This window comes from Muntiacus reevesi, chromosome 4, assembly GCF_963930625.1.
Source record: "Muntiacus reevesi chromosome 4, mMunRee1.1, whole genome shotgun sequence".
In the NCBI taxonomy this organism is placed as follows: Eukaryota; Metazoa; Chordata; class Mammalia; order Artiodactyla; family Cervidae; genus Muntiacus; species Muntiacus reevesi.
In genome coordinates this window covers 154,064,089-154,091,683 of record NC_089252.1, presented here as the reverse complement: position 1 = coordinate 154,091,683, position 27,595 = coordinate 154,064,089, and the positions used below count along the sequence as shown (strand labels likewise).

At 39.6% G+C, this 27,595-nt stretch overlaps 1 protein-coding gene across 2 annotated transcripts in view; it reads right to left on the bottom strand.

Annotated features, from left to right (window-relative positions):
• Positions 1–27,278, bottom strand: part of GXYLT1 (glucoside xylosyltransferase 1) — a 48,501-nt gene extending 21,223 nt beyond the window's left edge. The window contains exons 1-4 of one of the 2 annotated variants that reach the window (XM_065934607.1): positions 26,966–27,278; positions 18,636–18,728; positions 9,282–9,453; positions 3,660–3,785 (exon numbers count right to left, since the gene is read on the bottom strand). In XM_065934607.1, coding sequence (XP_065790679.1) covers positions 3,660–3,785; positions 9,282–9,453; positions 18,636–18,728; positions 26,966–27,186 — 612 coding nt within the window. In that variant the 5' untranslated portion in view covers positions 27,187–27,278. The remainder of the gene's footprint in view (positions 1–3,659; positions 3,786–9,281; positions 9,454–18,635; positions 18,729–26,965) is intronic. The other variant, XM_065934608.1, reaches the window with a different exon arrangement.
• Between the last annotated feature and the right edge of the window lie 317 nt (positions 27,279–27,595).

The following is a 27,595-nucleotide window of genomic DNA, read 5'->3' as shown; positions in this document are numbered from 1 at the left end:
CAGCAACTGGTAAGAGTCAAAATTGAAATCCAGACCACCAAGCTCAAGTCCATGCTCTTATATGTGAGCTGATCATCTCCTAATAAATCAAAGATCTTGCACTTAAATAGCAAGGGCTAAAACAAGACTTGTCTTGGAAGACTGGCTATGTCACTTCCCCAAGAGATGTTAAACCTCCTGCCTGCCCTGGCTGTGCTCAGTTGGGTCTGACCCTTTGCAACCCTGTGGCATGCAGGCTGTCAAGCTCCTCTGTCCATGGAATGTTGGAGTAGGTTGCCCTTTCCTGCTCCAGAGGATCTTCCCCACTCCAGGGGTTAAACCTCCAACATGTATCTTTCACAGGAATTTTCAAGCGTAAGTTTTTATTTCTGCCTCACCCAAAGACTTTAGAATCTGACCCCTGCAAATTTAAATTTGTCTATCCCAGTGTACTAGTAAGGCTCAATGATTCAGTTAACGTAAATTAAAGTTTTTTAGTTAAGAATATAATGAGGATAAGATCTTGATCCTCATTCTGCTCCCTTTCAAAGCTGCTGCCTCCTCCTGCAGCTAGGATTAAGCCATCACTTTAAAGACCAGATACAAAGCCGAAATCACTCCATTCCCCCCGTGATTTAATACCAGGCTGAGGGAAAAGATCTGACAGCTAACCACAGAGCCTGAGTAGGCAAGGTTCACTTGTTCACGGACTACAATTCAAAGGGTATGTATGTATGTATGTGTCTGTATGTCTGTCCCTCTCTTCTTTTTGGGGGGGGGGGGGGGCAGAAAAGTGGATGAAGTTGTTTTGCTTCTGCACCACGAGACAAACGTGTCTTTACAGACCACTGTATTGTTGGCAGTCTAGGAAGACACTACAGGGAGCTCCAAGGTCACCGTCGGGACCCACTGCCCACTCGCGGTCACGTTGTGTGTGTGTATTCTGTTACTTAGTCATGTCCTACTCTTCGTGACTATGGACTGTAGCCCGCCAGGCGCCTCTGTCCATGGGATTTCCCAGGCAAGAACACTGGAGTGGGTTGGCGTTTCCTCCCCAGGGGATCTTCTCAACCCAGGGATCGAACCCACGTCTCCTACATTGCAGGTGGATGCCTTACCACTGAGCCACCAGGGAAGTCCATCTGGAAGTCATACATAAGGTGAAATAAGTCACATCAGTATTTTTCTATGGTTCCTTTTGGAGGAAGGAGGATTTGCCAGAGCTTACATTAGATCTATTAATCCCTCCTTTTTTTTTAAATTTCTTTAATGTTTATTAATTGACTTGGCTGTGTCAGGTCTTAGCTGTGGAACAGGGGTCTTTGCTGCAGGGTGCAGGCTTAGCTGCCCTGTGGCACGTGGGATACTGGTTCCCTGCCCAGTGATCGAACCTGCATCCCCTGCACTGGAAGGCAGATTCTTAACCACTGGGCCAGGGAAGTCCCTTAATCCCTCCATTTTAAAAGAGGAGAAATAGTTAAGGTTTTTACTGAACTACTTCAGTAAATAGTTTAAGAAAATTCTTCATTTAAGAAAAATGAAGAACCAATTTACTTAGAATCTGGTTAAAAAGATGCAGAACTAAGAGTGAATGAAGTACAAGAACAATTTGACAGGTTTTAAGTATTTAATTTCAGTATTTCAAATTTTTAACTAGATCACATCATTAAATGATCTTGCAAACTTCCTATCACAACATCAACAATTAAATGTAATAATGCTGGATTAAACAGAACAGCAATGGTTGTAAACTCATGCTTCTTTCACCATTCATTGTTTTTCAGTGGTGTATTCTTGTTAATTTACTGTCATAATGTGTTTGTTTAAATGTTCATCTCCCATATCAGACAATGCTGCTGCTGCTGCTGGGTCGCTTCAGTCGTGTCCGACCCTGTGCGACCCCTTAGACAGCAGCCCACCAGGCTCCGCCGTCCCTGGGATTCTCCAGGCAAGAACACTGGAGTGGGTTGCCATTTCCTTCTCCAATGCATGAAAGTGAAAAGTGAAAGTGAAGTCGCTCAGTCGTGTCCGACTCCTCGCGACCCCATGGACTGCAGCCCACCAGGCTCCTCCGTCCATGGGATTTTCCAGGCAAGAGTACTGGAGTGGGGTGCCATGGCTGTATGAAAACCAGAAATCTGGGTATATATTCATTCCTATATACCCAGCACTTCAGTACAGATACGTGGCAGAACAAAGGCACTCAAACTACTAATTAAATGATGTAGCACTGCAATGACTCAACGTAAGTATTTTTTTTAACTTTTAAAATTTAAAGCCTGCATGAAGCTATCTAAAACTTCTTAGGCTTTTCCCCTCCTACTCCCTTATTTGTGTGCTTCTTACAAGGGAGGCAGATAACAAGGAAGATATCGTAGGATCAAGATTTTTTATGCTCAGCAATAAACCTACTGGTTAGGCAGATTCAGCTATCAAAATGTAACATGATTTTAAATCTTCACTGACATCCTAGATTTGACAAACTCTATTCTCAATATGCTAAGAACTGCCTTACTCCACTTAATAACAAATAAGTTTCTTCCCGATAATTCCTATACTTAACAGAACTCATGAGCTTTCAATATTTCTACTACCATAATTATTTTAAACATTACAGTGGTTCTAACAACTACTGAGAATTTTTTAAATATGGGTGAGTTAAATTCAAAATGGAAGAGGTAATCTTGCTTCTGAATATTTTTTAAAATATTTATTTATTATTTATTTGAGTGTACTGGGTCTTAATTGCAACACATAGGATCCTCTATCATTAGTTGTGGCAGTGGGATCTAGCTCCCTGACTAGGGATCGAACCTGGGCCCTCTACACTGGGGGCAGAGTCTTAATCACTGGACCACCAGGGAAGTCCCTGAATATTTTTAGATTAAAAAAAATAATAATCAGGGTTTACCACCAGAGACTACCACCAAAGAAGAGTCCCACTGAATAAATGGTTCCCATTTCCCTTTTAGTTCACGTGCCTCAAATTCTGTTTCTGTGTTAAAAAGACCAGCTAGAACAGGTGAACTCACTTGCTGTTAAAACAGAAATAGTTATTTAATAATCTGTTTCATTTCCCGAATTACAAACGCAGCCTGCAACTGGCAGGTGATCCTACCGCTGCATTCCTACTGGCAAAGATTTGGCTCCATTAAGATCTGATAATCTCTAACTCCTTCTTAGGGCTTCCCACATGGCGCTAGCAGTCAAGAACCTGCCAGCCAATGCAGGAGGCATAAGAGACGTGGGTTCAGTCCCTGGGTTGGGAAGATCCCCTGGAGGAGGGCATGGCAACCCACTCCAGTATTCCATCGTAGAGAATCCCCTGGACAGAGGAGCCTGGCGGGCTACAGTCCATGCGGTCGCAAGAATCGGACACGACTGAAGTGACTTTAGCAGGCAGGCAGACAGGCAATTACTTCTCAGAGAAGAAACAGTTTATAGCAACTGAATAAACTAAAATGTAAGAAATAGTATTGCAACAGAAATTACTTACACTTTTCATTTTTAATAGCATATTTTACCATAGCTTTTATTTGTCCTATGGGAAGTCTTTTCTTTCTTCTAATATTCAAAAGGAAAATAATTCGTGTGTGTTTATTTAACTGATTTACATGAAACTCTTCATTAACTCGTGTGTAAAAGCAAGATGCAAACAAAAACGCTGGGGAAAAACTTACTGGCAAGAACAATCTCTGGGAAGCACACGGTTTAAACAGCTTTTTCCACTCTGCTGCATTCTCACTTGGAAAAGTTATCGGGTATAATGAATAAGTAAATGTTTGCAGAAATGACCAGCTGTCAAGCTACAATAAAAAAATAAAGGAACTCAATTCAAACTTGTTTCACTTTCTCTGCAAAATTATAAACCAAGATTATTTTTCAAAAGCTAAAAATTAAAATGTTATATATCGTTATGTCATACACAGTTAAGACAAAGTTGAGATTCTTCTTTCCCGCCATTTTGTTTTCATTCAAAATCTTTTTTTTTTTTTTCATTCAAAATCTTAAAATAATTCTAATAGCTAGAGAAGACTTCACTATAAAGATCTAAGGGACAATTAAAATTATGAGAGTATCAATCAAAAAACCAGGAAGTTGAAAGAACCATACAAACTGTTCAAATCCATCAAACCTGACCTGATGTACAAATCTTCTCAATCCTTAAACAAGTTAAACTCAGAAAAATTAAGCACTAATTTTATTACCATCGTATGTATGACATAACAGAAAATGTTTACAATCCAAGTCAGACCAACATAAAGAACAGATGAGAAAATATTATCTGGGACTTCTCTGGTGGTTCAGCAGTTAACACTCCATGTTTCCACTGCAGGGGGATCAGGTTCATCTCTGGTTGGGAAACTAAGATCCCACATGCTGTGAGGCATGGCCAAAATATATTTTTTAAAAAAGAAAATATTTATCAATGTGTTTTCTATATTCATAGATATTCCTCATAATAAAATATTTCAATAAATATATATCTAGTTTTTGTTTGAGTTTTTGTTTCTGGCCACACTGTGCGGCTCATGGGATCTCACATCTCCAATCAGGGACTGAACCCGGGCCCTTGGCCGCAAAAGCTCCAAGCCCTAACCACTGGTCCACCAGGGAAGTTCTTCCAGTGCCAATTTTTAAAAAATCATTACAAAAAAAGCAAAATCTGATTTTCTCATCTGAAAATCTATAATGAACACATTTACTTTTTAGTTTCCTGAATGCATCTGGAGACTCTGAATTGTTTCAAATTCAGAAATTATTACCTATCATTGTTGCTTCAACAGTATTGTTGACGTAAATTTCCCACAGAGCATTCACAATCTCTGGGGGAAGAAAAAAATAACAGACTGAAGATCTCTTTTTGAATTATGCCTGTGTTCAAGTAATTTTTAGAAACATCCTCCTTCTTTCTTTCCTTCCAACATATGTTTGGAAGGAACACATGCCTTTCAACGTAGTTTAAGGGAATAGCTTTACATCCAACACAGCTTTGATGTCTCCATCAACTAGTTTCAAACACTAGCATTTTATTTCCCTTGCATGACTTATTAATCACTTATTAAAGATCCTTTAAATACCAACATCAAAATGAAATCTTAATCATTTTTAAAGATCTAGTATCTAGTCATCTTTTTTGCAGTAAAATCACATTCCAGGAAATATTTGATTCTCTTTCATCAAAAGAAAACCCAAACATTCTCAGAGTTAACTATGATAGTTAAAGAAAAACTAAGCTTAAAAGTATAACATATACTACACAAGCAATAACTCATCCAGATCTGAAGACAACACAGAGTTGCATATAAGATGAAGCAATAAATTTATTTTACTTTCATATTATATTTTCAAAGGCTTCCACAGTTGGTAGCAATCTGTTGCTAGTCTTTGAACTGCTAGGGCAAGATTAATTCTTCTGTTAATATTTCAGAAAACAACCCAGATAATGACCTTAGGATCACAAAAGCACATATCACAAACACAGAAACTATAAATATTTTAAAATGGTAAGTAAAGCTTTTATTTTGGTTATTTTATTGAACTACAGCTGATGTACAATATTTGTAAGTTATGGGTATACAATACAGTGATACACAATTTTTAAAGGTTATACACCATTTAGAGTTATCATAAAATACCAGCTACAGTCCCTATGTTGTACAATATATCCTGTAGCTCATTTTATACATAATAGTTTGCATCTCTTTATCTCCTACCCTGTATTATCCCTCCTCCTTTCCCTCTCCTCACTGAGAACCACTAGTTTGTTCTCTAAAACTGTGAGTCTGTTCCTTTTTAGTTATATTCACTTGCTCACTGTAATTTTTAGATTCCACCTATAAGTAACATTACACAGTATTTTTTTCTCTGTCTTACTTATTTCACTTAGCACAATATCCTCCAAGTCCATCCATGTTGATGCAAATGGCAAAATATTCCTTTTTTTATGGCTTGTTAGCATTCCACTGTTTGTGTGTGTGTGTATACACATCACCTCTTCTTTATCCATTCATCTGTTGATGGACACTTAGGTTGCTTCCATATCTTAGCAACTGTAAATAATGCTGCTATGAACATTGGGGTGTATGTATCTTTTCTAATGAGTGTTTTTAGGTTTTTACCCAAATATAAACCCATGAGGGGCATTGCTAAGTCATATGGTATTTCTATTTTTAATTTTTTGAGAAACCCCCATAATGTTTTCCACACTGTCTGCACCACTTTACATTCTCACCAAGAGCACACAAGGATTCCCTTTTTCCATGTCCTGACATTTGCTGTTTGGGTCTTCGTGATGATGGCCATTACGACAGGTGTGAGGCAAGATCACACCGTGGTTTTGATCTGCATTTCCCTGATGATTAACATGCAATGCTGATTAATGATTAATGCTGATTAATGATGATTAACATGCGATGCTTCCTGTGACTGTTGGTCATCTGCATGTCCCCTCTGGAGAAATGTCTATTCAGTTCTTCAGTCCATTTTTTTTAATCAGGCTGTATTTTGATGCTAAGTTGTATGAGCTGTTCATCTATTTTGGACATTAATCCCTTACTGGTCATGTTGGTGTTCAGCCGCCAAATCGTGACCAACTCTTTGTGACCCCATAGATTGCAGCACACCAAGCTTCCCTGTCCATCACCATCTTCCGGAGTTTGCCCAAGTTAATGTCCCTTGCGTCAGTGACGCCATCCAGGCACCTCATCCTCTGGCACCCTCTTTTCCTTCTGCCTTTAATCTTTCCCAGCATCAGTGTTTTCCAATGAGTCAGCTATTCACAACAAGTGGCCAAAGTGTTGGAACTTCAGCATCAGTCCAATGAGTGTTCAGGGGTGATTTCCTTTAAGATTGACTGGTTTGATCTTCTTACCATCCAAGGGACTCTCAGGAGTCTTCTCCAATACCACAGTTCAAAAGCATCAATTCTTCATGCTCTACCTTCTTTATGGTCCAGCCCCCACAACTGTACATAATAACTGGAAAGACTATAGCCTTGACTATACAGACCTTTGTCAGCAAAGTGATGTCTTTGCTTTATAACACACTGTCTAGGTTTGTTACAGGTTTCTTGCCAAGAAGCAATCGTCTTCTAATTTTAAGGCTACAGTAACCATCTGCAGTGATTTTAGAGCCCAAGAAAAGGAAATCTGTCACTACTTCCACCTTTTCCCCCTCTATTTGCCATGGAGTGACAGGACCATATTCCATGATCTTAGTTTTTCAATACTGAGTTTTAAGTCAGCTTTTTCACTCTCCTCCTTCACCCTCATCAAGAGGCTCTTTAATTCCTCTCTGCTGCCATTAGAGTGGTATCATCTGCATGTCTGAGGTTGTTCATGTTTCTCCCGGCTTTCTTGATTCCAGCTTGTAACTCACCCAACCCAGCATGTCTCATGATGTGCTCTGTATGTAAGTTAAATAAACAGGTGACAATATACAGCCTTCTCATACTCCTTTCTCAATCCTGTACCAGTCAGCTATTCAACACAGGTTTCCAACTGTTGCTTCTTGACCGGCACACAGGTTTCTCAATATACAGGTAAGGTGGTCTGGTATTCCCATCTCTTAATTTAAGAGCCTTCCACAGTTTTTTATGATCCACACAGTCAAATGCTTTAGCGTAGTCAATGAAACAGAGGTAGATGCCTTTCTGGAATTCCCTTGATTTCTCTATGATCCAACAAGTGTTGGCAATTTGATCTCTGATTTCTCAGCCTTTTCTAAACCTAGCTTGGACATCTGGAAGTTCCCAGTTCACGTAATGCTGAAGCCTAGGATGCAGGATTTTTAGTAAATCCTGCATGCTAGGCATAGTGGTCATCTCATCTACAAGTATTTCTCCCATTAAGTAGGTTGTGTCTTTTTGGCTGGTCAATGGTTTCCTTCGCTGTGTGAAAGCTTTTAAGCTTAACGAGGTCCTATGTGTTTATTTTTGCTTTAGGAGACAGATCCAAAAAACACTGATGTGATTTATGCCAAAGAGTCTTCTTCCTATGTTTTCTTCCATGAGTTTTATGGTTTCAGGTGTTACATTTAGGTTTTTAATCCATTTTGAGTTTTTTGTGTATGGTGTTAAGAGAATGTTCCAATTTCATTCCTTGTAAAACAGTAAGTAAAGCTTTATGCCTCTTAGAATCAAAGATTTTAGCAGGAAACTAAGACTTGAAGTCACAAGTAGTATTGTTCAACTAATATGAAAAATGAACTAAATTACCTGAGAAAGTATCAAATAAGCTTTTCCTACATAGGTCAAGCATAAAAATCCAAATCAGTTTGAAAGCTTAACTGAATGGACACAGACAGACAGAGATGGTGAAGGCATAATCACCATCACTTTTACCACCATTTCAGAACACAAGGTAATGAGATTTCTGGGGAATTTTCTTTTTTGTGTATGTTCTCCCTTCTATATTTATCTGTTCTCTTCTTCTTGCATAGTAATTTGTTTTTGTTAAGATAATGCAGTGGTCCTGATTAAGAGTATATTTTCAGTCTTCACAAACAGCTAGATATGGTCACATGACTAAGATCAGACCATGATATACTGGCAGGAACATCCTGTGCGACTTCTGCAAAGTCTCCTTAGAAAGGAGGAGAACACTCTTCACTCCTTTTTCCCTCATATTGGCTAGGATATGAGTGTGATCACTGGAGACTGAGCAGCCATTCTGGATCATAAGCTAGATTTCTTACGTTAAAGATGGCTCAGCCGCATGAGAGAAAAAAGAGCAGAATCCCTGGAAATATGGGGCTGTCACGTAACACAGGCTGCCTGCTTTTATATAAGAGAGAAATAAACTTTTTAACGTCTTTTTAAGACATTTTGGGTTTTCTGCCATTACAGCCAAACTGATTGCAACTAATGCAAAACCAAAATAAAAAACCTTACTCTCAGAGCAAGAAGTCACTTCCCTCCATATTATCAATTAAAAGTTCCCTCCACTCAAAACAGAATCAAAACCTTGTGCACACCCTGACTGAGGCACTCTCAAGTCGAGGATGGGAACACAATTCAAGACACAGGACTTCTCAGTCAAAACATCCTGGAACTAGTTAGCAAAACAAAACCTCCACGCCTGGCAAAGGACGAAGCAGGACTAAGCAGCCTGACTCCTCCAGAGAGACAAGCCTTCTTCTCACACCCCAGGTCTGGGCGCACAGGCGCAAGCGGCAGCAGGGAGCGGTCCCCACTCTAAGTGGGCAGAGCTGCAGGATAAGTATTTTTGTTCAGCAACATTTTACTATAGTGTATGTTAAATATTCAACTCTACAGACCGGACCAAGTCTCAAATACTTACTATGCCTTTAAAACTATCATGCAGTTGATCTTCAGCAAAAATATGGAACTGAAGAGGTTTGATGCTGAAGATGAGCGCTGACTTCAACATGGTTACCGTTTCTTCCAGTCTTTCCCCGCAGGCAACTACGGCTAGGTGCACTCTCTCAGTGGGCTGCATTTTCACACCATACCTGATAGAAAAGATAACCACATTTTCCCACAGTTTTAGTACAGGGTAACATGTTAACAACACGGTATTCTGACTGTGTTCGAAGACTGAGGTTTGAACGATAAGGTCCTACTGTAAAGCAGAAGGAATTATATCCAATATCCTGTAATAAGTCATAATGGAAAGAATATGGAAAGGAATATATGTATATAACAAAATCACTTTGCTGACTTCAATTTTTGGTTAGAGATCCTTTCTGTAAAATGTACAAGGGGATTAGAAATTATATTGTTTAACATTAATAGTTCTATGTATATATTACTAAGTAGCAGGGACAGGTGATCAATCATTTTTCTTAATTTTACAGGCAAAAATTATTGCAGCTACAGTGCTTATTAGCACAGGACTTTGGAATCTTGAGTATTCACGTGTGCATGTGTCAGAGTGGACCCAGAACTATTTTCCAAAGAAAATCTTGTTCATGGATATTCCCTCAACTGACGAGGATATCAGAAAAGAGAAAATATGCTAAATAAAATTAAATACAAACAACTGACTATATAAAACATGCATGCATGTGTGCGTGCTCAGTCATGTCTGACTCTTTGCAACTCCATGGACTACAGCCCGCCAGGCTCCTCTGTCCATGGGATTTCCCAGGCAAGAACACTGGAATAGGTTACCATTTCCTCCTCCAGGGGATCTTCCCAACACAAGGACTGAGCTCGTGTCTTCTCCATCTCTTGCCTCAGGGAGGTGGATTCTTTACCACTAAGCCAGGTAGGCCCAAATATTAAATTCATACATCTTAATGTTTTAACACTAAACATTTGGAATTATACTATTTTTTATCCTTTTTAATAATTATACCAATTATTTATATTAACATAATAAAAAATTAAGCCTGGAGATATATATACATACATATGTGTGTGTGTGTATATATATCCTGCTTTTACTGTGGATCTGTCCGTTCCTATTAACAAGCCTGTTTGTTAAGGGCCTAGAGACACTTAAGACAGCAGTTGAAACTGACGCTTCTCTGGTCTGACTGGGTTCCTGAGGCCTGAACACAGGTTCATTTCTCTTGTATACACAATTACTGGTAACAGTCAGCCTTCAGCACAGAATACTCACCTCCTAGAAAACAAAGGGGTGGTTTCCGTCCCTAATCCCTCAACTGGGAGACTGAAACTCATAACCTTGACAACTTACCCTTAATGGGCTGATTATTCTAAAGGTGAGGCTCTTTAAAATCAAACAACAAAAACCACTTTTAAGAAAATGAAACTTCCCCCAGATAACTGACAAAGTTAAACATTATTACACCACTTTGTTAAAGGTGATAAATGGAGAAGTCACATATAAAGTGATACTCTTAGAAGAAGAATATTTACTATTCAAGAAAAGGTGCTGATATTTCATTCATCAAGTTATTAAGACCATTAATAAGATTAAGATATCAGGTACATATCTTGCCTTTAAAACTTGTATCAATCTACCAAGAAATGATTTTTATGAGTGGTCTGAAGAGGGGAAAACTGCACGATTTTGCATGTGGCTATCCAGTTGTCCAAGCCCCTTCTGTTACAGGATCACAGAGTCCAGGCTTTCCTACCCACCTGCTATGCCACATCTCTCATACATAAGGTGTAGCCTAAGCCTGGGTCTTTTGAAAGCTCTGTTCTTCTGTACTGACAGCAATTAGAAGCCACAGCACCTCCTTCCTTGTCTGCACCCTCTATCCACTGCCCTCTTTTCTGTTGAGCCGTTCAGTGTTTAACACTGGATCCCTATCAGAGGGGAGACCATCCACACTTTCTACGTCTAAACAAGGGCATGTGAACCCAGTTCATCCCTAAGCAGTGGAATTCACACAACACAAGCAGAAGTCAGGGCAATCAAGACACACAACAATTTCACAGAGCTCTAAACTGTCTCATCTTTCTGATAAATGCCTCCAGATCCTGTTCCTCATGATGACCCAGATTTGAGAATCTATAATGGGCTCGAATTACCCACCTGGCCATAACTTGATCCTGCTCCAAAGATAAAAAGACTAGAGACTTAAGAGAGTAAGCAGTCACAGGCACGTGCCACTTTCCAGAGAACTCTCTACATACAGAGACAAGAAGCAGAATAAACCTTCTCAAGAAAAACAAGTCAGCTGTTCTTCATGAAAGAAAAGTCCCTCTGAGTCAGTCCCAGGGACTCTGGCTATCAGGCATTGCAGCAAGGCTTCTTCTAATCATACTGTTAGCACTCCTTCCACCAATTTCTATGAAATTTGCTTTCCTGTTATGTGTCTCTTTTCAGAAAAAGCATTATACACAGTACAGACTCCAACATCTAAACTGAGAAGACAAAACATAGTTTGAAGCTGTCTCTGCCCACCACCCTGTCCCTAGACCCAGGGATGGGAAGTCACTGCAATGGGACGAAATCTAAAGCAAGCTTCTACACTAGAGGAAGGGATGACTAAAACTTTCGAAGAAGTCATAGGAAAGGAGCTATTCAAGGAATTTTGATCCCAACTGAATGGTGTTAATATTGTCAGGATCTACAAAAATGTGCTATATGCTATATATTAATCACAGTGAGAATAAGAAAAAACCCCTGTGGATTTAAAGAAATGTTATCCAAAAGGACATTCTGAAGTCAACTCTGTTCTTCTACAGATAGAGGATCAGAAGATATCCTTCAGATAATTCAAAGTTAATACCTGAGGGTCCCCATGACTAAATTTGGCATCACCTGAACACAAACAGCAATTGTGACAGTAACGAATGGTAACACATTCTATTAAAAAAACTGAAAAAATGGGTCCAAAATGATACTAAGTAAAGGGTAAGGAGGGCGGGGGGAGGAGCTCTCCTTTAAAGAAGAATACCAACCAATAAATGTAGAAGGAATGAGAAAACCACAAAAAGCACTATTTTGCATTCACTCTTGTAGTAGATGATTTGAACAGGAATAATTAATGGATGCTAAAACCACACAGTATCAAGGTTTTATCCCCACACATTACAAAAGGGATAATGATACTGTTACAGTGTAGAAATGTGATACCACCATCATAACCATCTGATCAAACAACCAATTATGTGAACCGTCTGCCACCAGGTGCCTCCCAACAGCACGCCCAAAGGGCACCGGACCTCCCGGGCAGCACTCCTGCCCAAGATCCCGAATCTGACCCCAAGCGGACAGGCAAGTTCAAACAAAGGGACATTCTGCAAAACAAAAATATCATGTCCCTGCCCTGCCCCCCCTCAAAAAAAGAAGTCTGCCAACTGTCCTAGAGAAAAGGGGGACTAAATAGATTTAAATAACTGAATGCAATGTATTTTCCTTGACTGGGTTCTGAATGGGGAAGAAAAGATATAAAATTCATTAATAGGTAAATAAGGAGATATGAATATATATAAATGTATTATAAATATACATGTAGTATATAAATATAATATTGTCAGTGTTTGAAGCAGGAAATGGCCACCCACTCCAGTATTCGTGCCTGGAGGATCTCATGGACAGAGGAGCCTGGCAGGCTACAGCCCATGGGTTCACAAACAGTTGCACACAACTGCGCAACTAACATACACATATAGTCAGTGTTAAATAAACTGAAGTGCCAATTTTGTTATGGTGAAATTGGAGAACACCCGTGTTCTTAGGCAATACATGCTGAATATTTGTGGTGGTGGTGGTGATTTAATCTCTCAGTTGTGTCTGATTTTTGCGACTCCATGGACTGTAGCCTGCCAGGCTCCTCTGTCCATGAGATTTCCCAGGCAAGAATACTGGAATGGGTTGCCAATTCCTTCTCCAGGGGATCTTCCTGACCCAAGGATCGAACCCACATCTTCCACATTGCTGGTGGATTCTTTACCACTGAGCCACCTGAGAAGCCCATGTGTCATAAAGACTGTTGCTCAAATGGTTCACCCAAAAACAAAGTAGCAAAATGTTAATAATAAGTAAGTATCTAGTGAAGGGTGAGAGTGCTCACTATGCTATTCTTATAACCTCTGTAGATGTGAAAACTTATCAAAGTAAAAAGTTGAGAGGAGGAATCTAGAAAAAAAAAGTTAACACAATGTTTTAGATGAAAATTCTAATATAAATACTATAAATAGATTTACAAGCCTTAAGAACATTTTAAGTAACATTCCTGTTATAAAGGAATAATAACTTTCCCTCTCTTTTTAAAAAATTAGGCTGCACTGAAAGCTTCCAGTCTATAATTAAACTAGTGTTTTCTCTATAAAAGAAAACAGTGTACAATAAGATTTAGACTAGGAATTAGCATTGTAACGAAGTACATAAATTCAAGGTAAGCAAATTAAATTTCTGGTAACCTTCTCCTCAAACTAAAAAAATAACTACAATGGACTAATTTTTAAAATCTGCAGTTGAACAAAACTGGAAAACTATACTCAGAAACACTAATGATAATTTCCTTAATGTGTAACCTTTTAAAAAAAGTTTTTCCTCTTACTATAGAGAAAAAAAGTTGTAGTGAACTATCATACTAGGTAAAACTACTTTAAAGGTTGTATATAAATCACTTTTGGAAAAGGGCATGGCAACCCACTCCAGTATTCCTGCCTAGAGAATCCCATGGACAGTAGAGCCTGGCAGGCTACAGTCCATGGGGTCACAAAGAGTCAGACACATCTGATGCAACTTAACATGCAGCATGCATAAATCACTTTTGGGACAAAATATAATTCTTTGCAAAAAAACTCTGCAAGGTTTTATGTAAAGCATTAAAAAATCTAAAAATTCAATATGAAGTGTAAGTATTAACTGTTAAAATACAATTTGAAAAAGTCTGTAAAAATATAACTCTTAAAACTAGTATGGAACCATTCAAGATAACAGTTCAGGTAGTAAATATACGGACACTATGAACTGAAAATCAATTCCAATCATAAAGAGAAAGATTAAATATTTTAAAAGCTCACGTCATTTAATAATATTAAAATTAAGAGATTATATAATGAAAGATAACCAAAATTTTAAAATTAAACCGATTAGGCAAACTTTTGTAATCAATGTCAAAAGTAGAGTATATTCTTCTTAGAGTTCATAAAGTAAGTATTAAAAACCAAACAGGTAAATATCAATACAGACAATGCAAACAAAACTTTTAAAAGATAAACAAATACAGAAATATATTCAAGAAATAATCAATGAATATAAATCAATAATAAAATATCATTTTACTCTAATAGATGGCAAAATTATAATTCCCAATAATGAATGCTAAAGTTATGAAGACACACAATGCTGCTGCAGGCTTAAATCTGTATGATTTTTAGAACACACGGGATTATCCATTCTTTGTAATGGATATTTGAACTCCTTTCACATGCTAGACACAGGATAAGCCAGAAAGCCACGATCTGAACCTCATACAATTTATAGCCTGTTGTGAAGAACAGATTTTTAAAAGATTTAAACAGAAAGCATGGTAACTGCTTCACTAGAAAACAACTGAGGTTGCTAAGAGGGCTTACTACACAAACATCTAACCTTAAGTCTGGAAGTGCTGGGGGAAATTATTACTAGTCATTTACTGGTTGCCAGGCACCTGGCTAAATAATCGGGCTTAAATAATGAGCAACATTTGGTGTCCATCTGCAAAGCCAGCACTTCTTGAAATGGGTAACAATTCACAACCACAAGAGATGCAGCAGGTACGGTTAAGTGAGAGGATACAGAGAAGGAAGAAGAGGCGGGCAGGCAGTGAGATCACCGCGGTGGGATGAGAAGTGATGGCATGGGAGTTCAGGCAGAGAAAGGAGGGGGCCGGCAAGAGCGCGGGCAAGAGAGGAGACGAGCAGGAATAGCCACTGTGGACCGACACACGAAAAGTCCACCGCGAATGAAGGTACAAAACCCAGACAAGGGGAGGTGTGATGAGCAGGTAAAGATCACCCCAGTGCAGCTGGAAACACAGCTCGGGAGCTCAGAAAAGAGCCCTGGACTGAAGAAACCAATTAAACAGGGGATCCCATGACCATCCAGGGAGCAGGCAAAGAGCAGAGTCCCAAGAAGTCCAGAGGCAGAGAGAAACGAAGCCTGGGACACTGGTCTCGAGAGCCAGAGATGGAGACAGCACTGAAAGGAAGACGGAGGGAGAGGTGACAAGGAAGCAGACCAGCCTCGGAACAATCCCGACATCGAGCGACCTCGGGTCAGAAGCGGGTGCTGCTCACAGTTGAGGTGTGAAGGTGGGTTTTGATTTGTTTTTAAGGAAGTAAAGCCGGGAGATAACTCGTATAAACGCTTTCTGGTGAAGAGAAAAAATAAAGAAAGGATGTTTGAAGGGAAAGGGCTGGAAGCAGGTGCCGTCGGGACTTCGTGCTTGTTTCAAGGACAGAAGAGAGACGAGATGTGAGCAGCGGGGCGCGGTCGGCCGCAGACACTCAGATGCAGGCACAAATCGCCAAAAGCACACGCACGAAATGGACAAAGCACTGGTGGCGGGTGTCCCGGCGATTTGGGCTTTTTATGTTACTTTCAGCAGTCCACAGGGTAGCAAAAAGTCAGACACGACTGAGCGACTGAACTGATGTTACTTTATGATCAGTGTATAATAAATCAACTGGGAGGAATGAACCCTCCAGAGAAGATCAAAATCTATAAAGAATTCAAACTGGGAACTCTGGGACAAGTCTGAGGAGGAGAAAACGGTGCCAGCTGAGGGCCCACTGCTGCCAGACAAAACGGGAGTCCTCATGTTGGCAGAGGGGATTTCCAAGATGCTTTCCTAGGTGGGTGGAGCAGCTCTCGAGTCAGGCCAAAACACGGTGTTAATTAAATACTGAAATGGAGCAGGAGAATGACACAGCAACTGCACAACACTTTGGCTCGTCTTGGCCAGTTTGAACAGGCCAAATAAAGAAGGGATTCCCAAGTTTCAAGTAGGAAACTACGTGTGCTGGACGGCAGCATACAGGCCTGCAAGCCCTGCACTCGCTCAGTTCCAAGACGGGAGGAGGAGGCTGGAGTCCGGCGACAGGGACATCAGCGGCTTCACGGACAAGGGGAGTTTACACACAGGAGGCAAAGGCCTGCAGCAACAGCCCACCGTGTGCAGAGGGCAGGGCAGCGGCGTGTGCTTCTGGGGAAGCAGAGATCACCAGTTATCGAGAACTGACCTCAGGCTGGCTCACTGGTTACCAGGGAAACCAGCAGAGGGGTGGGCCCCTCACCATCCCTTTGATAAACTATCAGGGAGGAGATGTTCGGATTTAAATGTTAGAACACTCACTAGTCCGTTTAGGGACAGGTATGTAGCAAGGTCAGTCACGTGAGGAGGGTGAACGTGAAGCAGGCACTGGTGGAGAGGGAATGTACAGAGAGCAAGAGAACAAGCCATCTTGGGAGGCCTGATCATACACCAAGAGATTTTACATAATGATACATGTAACAGCATGTTACAGTAATATGTACACATACATATATGTACCCATACAGTAATATGCACACATACATCTAAAACGGTTTCAGAATTATACATTGGATGTATAACTTTTAAAATCTCCAATTTAGGACAGTAAAAAGCACAAGGTTTGCAATATCATGCCTCCATCCACAGGCAATTCCTTCCAGGGAATACATGGGAGCGTCGGGAAAATAATGAGTTGGAGATGCTCAAACAAAAGGAATATTAAGCAGAGCTCCAGGATTCAGATTAGGTCAGCTTCTCTGGGTTACTCCTGCACTAAAGGAGTAGGAAGATTATTACTCATGCCAGAACTCACAAAAGGGTCTGGGTTGTATAAATTGGAGAATACAGGGGCTTTCAAGCTTACCCAGCTTCCAGAGTGAATAGATTTATGTCACAAGACCAGAGATAATACAGTAGAGCTTGTCAATATTCTATTCATAAGCAAACTCTTTAAAAAAGGAAAAATATGGAGCTCCTACTCTCCAAAATTATGAACAAGCTGAATGGTAAGATTATCCTAAAAAGTTAGTTTTTAAAAGTTTACATAATCTGACTTGACAGACTCACATTAGAATTTCATTCACCCAATCTTTTCCATAGCAACCAGATTAGAATATCTGATTTCAATGACTTCTTCCCAGTTGTTTGTGGGCTGCATAATATATCTAGACTATAAGAATTTTAAAATACACACTACTAGTATTGATTAAGAATTCAGTTCTTCCCACCTGGAATATGTTACCTCCTATCCTTAAGCCTGGCTAATTTCCTGTTCATCATGTAGTCAACCCGTCCAAAAAGCCTTCCTTGATGCCTTAAGATAATCCCATCTGATGACCACCTGCTTCTCCCAGCATCTTGGCTATAACTTGTCACCCTCTACTATAATCTCAGGTCTGAAGCTTCCATCAGAATGTAAGCTCCAGAAGGACAGGGCCATGTTAACCAGACTCAATCTGATTCTTACCATCTAGCACTGTGCCTGGCAAATGGAATGAGTAGAATTAAAATTCAAATGAATCACTAAAAAATGTTACTCCTGGGGAGGGCACTTCAGGCTATTACCTCACTCTCCCCTGCCACTATCTCAGAGTCTGATATTCCATTTCTACCAACACCTGTTTCCCTCACTGAGGTTTAGAAGCAGGAAGTACCCGACAGTCAGCCAACCCTGTGCCTTATTATCCTGATAAGTGAACAAAGCCACACTCTTCAAAAACTTTTTTTAAAAGGGTCAGTAAACATTGTCACATCATTTGCTTCTTCATTATACATTTGTCTTTTTCCTCCCATCCCCAAATATTCAATCCCTCTGCTAATGACCAACTTAACCCTTCCCCATTGCCTCCATCTACCTACAAATGTTTTTTTCAGTATACCAGCTTTAAATTAGATAAATGCTATATGTCTGTAAATGTCAGTGGAAGTCTATATTGAATATCTGTTTATCATTTTATCACCTATTACCTAAAAGTAGACCATAAATTGTTCTATGAACAATGGTTTATCTTAATAACAGCTTAAAAATTTTAGAGCATTTCACACAAAGTATGGATTTAAAAATTAGTCTACTTCAAAGTGGGAAAAAAAAGAAAACCTAATCAGAAAATGAATTACTTACTTTTATGATAATGTTAGACTACAAGAAAAGAAACCTTTTTCTGACCTGTTACAGTTAAAATTTATTATCTACTATCTGATCTTACCTACACTGATCTACCAATTAAATATTAAGTGCCTACCTAAAGGCCGCTTCCCAAAAGCAGTTCATTCCACAAACATCAGAGGGCAGCATCCAATAGGGATTCCAGTAACACAGAGAGAACTCTTTACACCTAACAGAGTGAGACAGAAACCTATGTGAGTATTCAGGCTTAAAACTAACAAGGAATTTACTCAATAACATCAAAACTTACTGTTCTATTTTACAGCAACAAAACTGCAAATCCAACCTGCTATGGTAATGAGGATTTCTAGAAATTGATTTCTCCCTTACTTAGGGTACCACTATTTTAAACAGAACTGTGAAACTTTTAGGCAGAAAATACTACAGAGACTGGAAAAGTTTTTTAGTCATGAATTCTCTAATATAATAAGATCTCCTTCTCAGATGACGCAAAAAATACTGGAATACTTCTAAAATTTTCCTTCATGAACTGCACACATTCCCCCTAGAATAAAATCCATTGCAGTCAAACAAAACATCTGCTTATTCTGAAGCAAAATTTAAGCCACAAATGCTGGTAGAATGGGAAAAGAAGATATTTAAATGCTTTTAAGAGAGTCTTGAATTCAAGCTACACATATGATGTTTTATGTGGGAATTAACAAATCATGCTGATATTCATGGTTCAGTTTCACTATCTACAGTTATCTCAGCTTCACTGTATTTCACAAGCTAAAAGGGAGGATCAAATTTCTTCTTAGACTGCAGGTTGGAGCTTAAAAAAAAAAAAAAAAACACCACACACAACAGCAGCTACTTACAATACAAAATATATGTATTTTCATTGTTATTTCTTCTCAAAACAATAGTCTAGCTGGTAATTCAGGACAGTGGAGGCCTGAGTTTACTAAAGTAAGCAAGTATGAAGCCAGAGTCACTAAACCATGTCCCATCACCATGAATTCAATTAAGTGACTTCTTACAGTGAAAGGTCTATGAAATGTCATATTTGCAAGATCTATGAGTCCACCTCTCACGAATGCCAACAGGTTAAGACAGGGGGGTCTCAGATCCAGGACACACAGTGAAATCACCAGAGACCCCTACACCAGACCTGTTAAATCAGAAACCCTGAAAACAGGGCCAGGCACTAGTAGTTTTTAAACCCTGCCTAAGTAATTCTGTATACTACTGCACAAAGAACTAGATCAGAATTTTAAATCAATGGGAAAAAACTGACATTGTAATGTGGTTTTTCTTGAAAGGGACAGCATTCTCAAGCACAGCATAAAACATTAACATATCTTAATTTAAATGGTTGATAAATCAGAAAAGGAAAATGTGTACAGACGAGTAAAATGTACAACTTGATAAGGAAATTTATGTTTGTCCCCTTCCAGGTGTGGTCATGTGTAGTTTTTAAGTCTTGCATTTCCTTAGGCTCAGTGGAAATGGCAACAACTAGGTTTGTTTTTTTTTTTTTTTCAGACTCAAGAGTTTTCACATCCATTTAAGCCTCACAACAGAACTGTTTCAAATAGGTATCCCTATCTTTCAGATACAGACATTATCAAACCTTTCTTTCAAGTCCACAATTTATTTATAATCAACACCTTTATTTCAGGAAGGAAGCTGGTTATTCCATCTCCTGTCAAACCTTCCAAAGTAGAAAATGAGAATGAAGTCTCAAGAAAATGAATAAGTAAATTTTTCTGCAAAAACGATTATCTGAAATTATGTATTAACATCATTTTCTGCCTTAACTTGTATTACTCAATCCCTTAGCCCTAGGGAATCACACATTTATTTTCTGTCTCCATAGATAAATGGAATGATTAGTATGTGGCCTTTTGAGTCTCACTTTTTTTCACTTAGCTTATTTTCAAGGTTCACCCACTGTAGCACTTATCAGCACATTTCATTCCTTTTAACGGCCAAATAATATTCCATTTTATAAATGAATGTATATACCACATTTTCTTTATCCATTCTTGAGTTAGTGACTATTTGGGTCATTGATAGTTTTGGCTATTATAAATAATGCTTTTTATGAAGATTCATGTACAGTTTTAATGTGAACATATGTTTGCAATTCTCTTGAGTGTGAGCATGTATCCCTACAATAGGAATTGCTGGATCATGTAATCATTGTAAACTGATTAATGCAGATACAACTACAGGGGGAAAAAAATGTCAAGTTTTACGTAAGTTTCTTGACCATAACTCAAAGTCAGAAAACACAGTTTATAGGAAGAATGTTTTCTTTCTTTCTTTAATGAAAATATAAAACATATGCATTAGTGAGTATACATTCTCCTTACTATTAAAAAATTTAAAAAACACATAAAACACAGGTGCTGCTGGCAAGAGGAGACAAAGTTTATTTAAAGTTTCATCTCCCAAGCTTACATCCTCTCACTTATGAAAACTTGGTGTTAAAGACTGAGAGTAGAAACTCATACTGAGAACTCATTACATACCAGTAACCATCACTACAAACAATAAATTAGGAAAAGCAACTCATCTAGAGATGACAGCACTTGCACTTTCAGGCCAGGAAAAAAAAAAATCTTAAAAATGTTGGAAAAGTAAAGGTACTTATCCAAGCTCTAGTTATTAGTTGCTTTTGCTTTTCTTCCTTAAGACTACTGAAAAATGAAACATTAGATATACAAAATTCAAAAAGATAACTTCAGTAATTTTAATGGAATAAAACTGTAGCTGAGGCAAATGGGTATGTCTTCAGTAAGTAATAATAACCAGAATGAGTAAATTTCATAAATGTAAAGTTTTTCCACTGTGGATCAGACAGAAATAAAACTTTAAAAAAAAAAAAAAAAGAAATAAGACTTTACTAAGGCTCATCCTCCTACTTCATAGGCTTAATGTTTCTAACTATGTGCCTCGTCTAGAAGCAAACTGATCAGGGGATAGCACGGGACTCTCCATGATGATAAAATAGTCTGTATCCTGACTGTGGGGGTGGTGACATGAATTTTATCTATTGATAAGATATCATAAAACTACACCTACACACAAGTGTGTAAAACTGGTGATGTCTGAAGATGGTGTATGGGTTGGACAATGTAAATTTCTGGGGTTCTAGTACTCCACTACGTTCATACACATGTATTCCAGATACAGAGGTATTATACTAAGCTCATGTAAGATGTCACTATTGGGGAAAAACTGAGTGAAGATTAAATGGGATGTCCATGAAGTTTCCTGTAAACTTCACATTTACTTCAAAAGTTTTAAAAAAACAAACAGGTCATAAATTTCAGTACTTGAAAAATGTTTTAAAAAATTGAGGCATCATGCTCTGGAGATTAAACAGAGCATTAAACAGTAATAATGCTCTCCACGATAACAGTTTTCAAACTTCAAATTTACTTAAATCCAATAGTGGAAAGTCATTTATACTTTTAAATTCAACTGGAAAAGGTATTTGTCATTTCAAAACATCCATGATAACCATGAGGCTTTAGTGAAAACCATGCATGCTAAGGAGAGTTGGGGATATGTCTAGGCATATCCAGCATAACAATGTGGAAGTCTGAATGAGGTGCCTCATCAATGATGCACCTTAAGGCATGAACGGATACCTTTACTATGACTGCAAGAGGAACGAAGATGCTCACAGCCAAGTTAGGAGACCATTCCCATGGTTCTGATCGCCACTATTTAAAGAACAGTGCCTGCGCAACTCATTTTTAACTAAAAATTGTCTTCAGACAACTTAGATTAGTTTCTAGCTCTAATCAGTTTTCTTTTTCTTAAAAATCTAGTTTCAGGAATACCCAGGAAGTTAAGAAAGAATTGTTTACATACAAATGGCAATGAAGTTATTTCAAAAAAAATAAGTTAGCATCACACTGTACAACCTACCCTCTCTCCAAAAAAAAAAAAAAAAAAAAAAACCTGAATTAAAGATTTAAATGTGAAAAAAAGGGGAGGAAAATCCCACTGATAGAAAATTTTTCTACACGACAGAAATAAAAATAAAGGAAAAAACTGCCAATCTGAATACAGCAAAATTTTAAACTTCACGTGGTATACACTCCAAAAACAGATTTAAGTCAACATGTTTGGGGGAAGTATTTCCAACAGGTATGACACATAGATAATAGTCTTAAGGTTCTAAAATAGGATTTCTAAGTCAAAAGTACACATTTTTTCACTCGCCTAACCATCTTCCCCTTTCAAAAGCACAGAACAATAACTAATTACTAGTCAGGTTTGTGCTAAGCACTTTACAAATACATGAAATGTAATCTTCAATGAACTGAAATACAAGGTGCAAAGTTACTGGTTTTTATATAAGATGCCACTGCATTAACAAAGCAGAGGTTAAAGTGGCTTTACTAAATAATTCAGCCTTCTTCACTGTTTACTACCTAACTCCTCTCCTTTTCAAAACTAAGCACAAGGAAGAAGGAAGAAAATTCTCCCCCAGAAAACAACAGTGCAAAAACAGTGGTCAAATGATTCTCAGTTAAATCAGTGGTTTAATCAATCTTTGGTTTTATAACAATAACCTGGAGCACATATCTAAAATACAGATTCCCAGGCCCCACTACCTGGCACTCTGGTTTAGCAGGTGTGGACTGGGGTCTGAATTTTCTCCAAAGGTCAGAAAGAAAAAAAAAAAAAAATCACTTAAAATTAAAATGATCAAAACCATCACTGAATTAACTGTAATTTTATTGTGCCAGACACCACCAAGTAATCCACACATGCCATTTTATTTCAATTCCCACAAAAAAGCCCAGTTATCATAGATACTCTTACCTCTTTGTAAGTGATGAGGAAACGTGTTCAAGGTTAACACAGTCAATAAGGGGCAAACCCTGACTCTTTCCACTCTACATTTCCAGGACATCCTACTGGTGTTCCTGGGACCCAGCAGAAACCATAATTTGATGGCCTGACCAGATCTTCAAAGGAAAGTAAGGTGTCTACCTCCCAAGGCAAGTCATTCACACTAAGGGTAGGACAGCCCAGAAAAGGTATCACTGAAGCACTTAGGAGTTTCTTGGTTCGCCACTACCAGGATTCATCAGTGAAATGTGAGAAACTACTCATCCTGAGAATCTAGTTACAAAATGGTTTAATTCCTTCTGGAGAATTACTGACACCTGGTAATATTAAGTGCTGTAGATGGAATACTTGAAATACAGTCTGTCCACAGCGGCTTCAGTCTCTCACTTCCCTCCACGGAGGCAGGACTCCTCTCCTACACCGGCCATGGGATTCTGCCTGCAGCAGAGATGTGCAAGGGATACAGCCCACAGAAGCAGAGGCCCGCGTTCCAGTCAACAACAGCGGGCCCACGGATGGGCACATGATGCAAAGCAAGTCCAAAGAGTCTTTTTCCAGAACTTTTACTTGAGATTACAGATGAAACACTATTAAGAAGTGGAAAGATGCATGAACAAAGCCTGTCTACAGCAAAAGAGAAAGAGTCCTCAGTCCTTGAGCTTCCTATGGCTGTCCAGGCATTTTTCTTTTAATTCTTATCCTTCTAACAACCCATTTAAGTCTATATGTAATAATATAGACTATATATAATATATAATCTATATATATATACTACATATAATATATAGTCTATATGTAATATATATAGAGAGACTATTATATATATATATATATATATATATATATATATACAGTCTGTAGTCTATATATAATACTATATTAAGTCAGTTTTAATGGGTTCTGATGACTGACAACTAAGAATTCTGATTTTGTGTGTGCTGTGCTTAGTCATCCAGTCAAGTCCGACTCTTGAGACCCCATAGACTGTAGCCCACCAGGCTCCTCTGTCCATGGGATTCTCCAGGCAAGAATACTGGAGTGGGTTGCCATTTCCTTCTCCAGGGGATCATCCTGACCCAGGAATCAAACTCAGGTCTCTTGCATTGCAGGAGGATTCTTTACCAACTTGAGCTAGTTAAGGTAAATATAAACTATTTAATATAAATTAAAATATAAATTTTACAGGTGAGAAAAGTGAAGCAGAAAGGTGGTCAAGGTTTCACAGCAATCAGGGCCAGAAAGACACCACAAGTTTGTCTGACACTAAGATCTACCCATTTTCTAAATGGAATCCAAAATAATGGATTCAAACAAAATGACTAATTAATAATAAATTTCACTGAAAAACTGTTTCCATCATTTTCAACTTTTTACTTTGAGAACATGGAAGGACATTTCCAAGTATTTTGTTATCATGGAATTCTGTGCAATGAATATTTTCTATTAAGATTTGACCATTGGAACCTATTAGATACAACTGTAATCCCATGTTTTAAATGAGAGAGAGAAATAGTAGTTTTAATCTCTGAGCTAAGACTGCTTCAAAAAAAGTAAGAACGTAATTGATAATCAAGTCCTACTAAGAAAAAACAGATGTTGCTTGCCTCATAGCCCCATTTTTCACTGATTAAACACTATCTAGACTGGGGTCTTATCACAGCAGCTTTATAGAAGAAGTATGAACAAGCAAAAGATACATAGTTTCTAATCCTGGTCCAGTACTGATGCTCTCTGATCTTGGCTAAATAATTTACACATTGGAAGCAGGTTAAGAATACCAACTCCATTTCCCATGATAGCCAAAAAAATTGACTGAACTCTGTGAGAAGTCTAAAAAGATGTTATAAATGATAATATCTAAAATGAAAAGAGCCCTGATATCTTTTCGGAATTCTCCTGACCGTAATCAAACCATGTGATCCAAGCAATCCAGCTTTTCCATGTAGTTCCTCTTCTCACCCTTCTTATGCATGCACATATGGTGAAATGTATTTCACAACATTTTAACTAAGAATGATACACCTTCAGTTTTAACTCAAATATATGCCTCATTTAAAATGAGGAATTATGCTGCTCAGAGGACTTATAATACAAAGCTCTTAGTTGGCTCTGACACATCAAACTTCAGATTTCAGTAATGGCTCTATAAATTATCTTTTAAAACTGAGGCGCTTATTTTCTCAATTTCAAATAACATAATTTTGTTAAAATTAGCTAGCCAAGCAAATCCAATGTATAAAAATTTGTCACAAAATATTTAAGTATCTCAGACAAGGCACTAAAAATGCATGTTACTCTATCAAATTGAAATGTTAATATCATAGTTCAATTTCATTCAATGTTTTGACGAAAAAATGTTTCTTCTTTTCAATTCTACACAATACAAAAACAGTTTCCTTCCCTAACTTTAAATGCTTCACAGAACAAAACCGACTTCAATCAGCTTTTCATGAGCTCTTCCAGATCTGTCACTGCCTCTCCCAGGACAGATAATGGCAGCGACAAACCTGGCCCTGGAAAGAAGTTCTGCATTTATGAACAGAGCCCTTGTAATCAAGTGCCAAGACAGTCGGGCTTTTCCGTGCTGCTCCTCTGCCCAAACGTTCCTTTTCATTTTAGGATTGGCCATCAACTTTGAGAAGAACCTTCAACAGTCTACAGCGCTCCCTCCTCCTACCAATCCGATACTTTATCCGATCAAAGCAGCCTTTGCCTCTTACTAAGAGAGTACTCGGAGCAAGAGAGTTGCCCACAAATGGAGGAGCCTCTTTTTTCAAGGAAGTGGGAGCGCTCAGATTTTGTTAAGCATTCGTAATGCGTTGCATTCTTTTTTCCATTTAAATCTCATCTTGATTCCAACTCTGACAGTGATTTGTGTAAATCCACTTAAGTCACCGTGCTTTTTAAATTCCTATTTTTAAAGAAAGACACCTCTATCCCAACTCACAAAAGACGTATGTTAAGTATCCCTTATTTTTCTTAACTTGCTCTAAGTTTCACAATAGACCGATTGTTTCCCTAAAGAAAAATTCACAATCCGCAGAAAAGGCTCTCTCCAGATTTAACTGATCGGCTAATAATGAAAAATTTAAGCGTTAACAGGAAATTTAGACGCCTCATTTAGGAGGGAGGCGGAAAGCTGAACCAGGGCGCCAGGCGGCTGTTTAAATATCTCAACTGGAACGCCATGGAAACAAGAGGGAATTCCCACTAGTCAGACAGCAAGAAGGTTTTTGTAAGACCCCCTTACTTTCGACAAATCCTAAGAAAGAAAGAAAAGGAAGACGCAACTGTCAAGTAAGCGTTGAAAATTAATTTCTAACTGCTCTGAATTGTGCCTAAGGAACAGGTTAGAAGACAAACGCAAAACGCATTTGCTCTCGGGCTAGAGCAGCGGGGAGCTCACCCCTGGGGTGAAGGGAAGGAGGGAAGCGAGCAGAGAGGGTCAGAGTCGCTGCAAAGGAGCGGGAGATGCGGGCCCGGCGGCCAGGGGCGCTAGGCGGACTCGCGGGCAGCCCGGGCCAGGCCGAGTCCCGAGCCCCGTGCCGCCGCGACCCCGGCCCCCCAAGAGGGAACGGCCCGTACCTGTCCGACCGGCCGTGATGCGCCGCAGGGCCCGCGCTGCCCACCCCTCTCCCGGCGCCGTGTCCGTCGCCCCCCAGCCAGGAAGCCGCTGCGGCCTGCGGCTTCCCGCCAACGCCGCCCGCTCCTTCCTCCAGGGACACGGCGAGCTGGCTGAAGGCGTAAAGAAGCGAGCAGAAGCCGCAGGCCAGGCACAGCACCACGACGCGCAGGTAGCGCCGCATCGCGCTGGCCCAGCGCTGCTGCCGCCGCCGTCGCCGCCGCGCCCGCCCGGGCGAACTGGAAGCGAAGGAGCGGCACCGCGCAGCCGCGAGCGCAACAAGTTCCTCCTCCGCCACGGCCTCGCAGCCGCCCCACTCGGCTCCCTGCCCACCACCTTCACCCGCGCGCCGACACCCCGCCCCGGCGCCCTGGCCCCGCCTCCGCCGCGGGCCCCGCCCGGAGGCCTGGCGGCCCGACGCGCCTGCGCACTGGGCGCGAGGGCGGGGCGCGCCTGGTGGGCTGGGGCGGCCTGGAGCTCGGGGAGCGGCGGACTGCCAGTCGTGCGACTCCCAAGCCCTGCAACTCCCAACTCCGCTGCAGAAGTGTGGCGAAATGAGCCGGGCGTTGGAGGCAACTGACCCAATTTCAAAT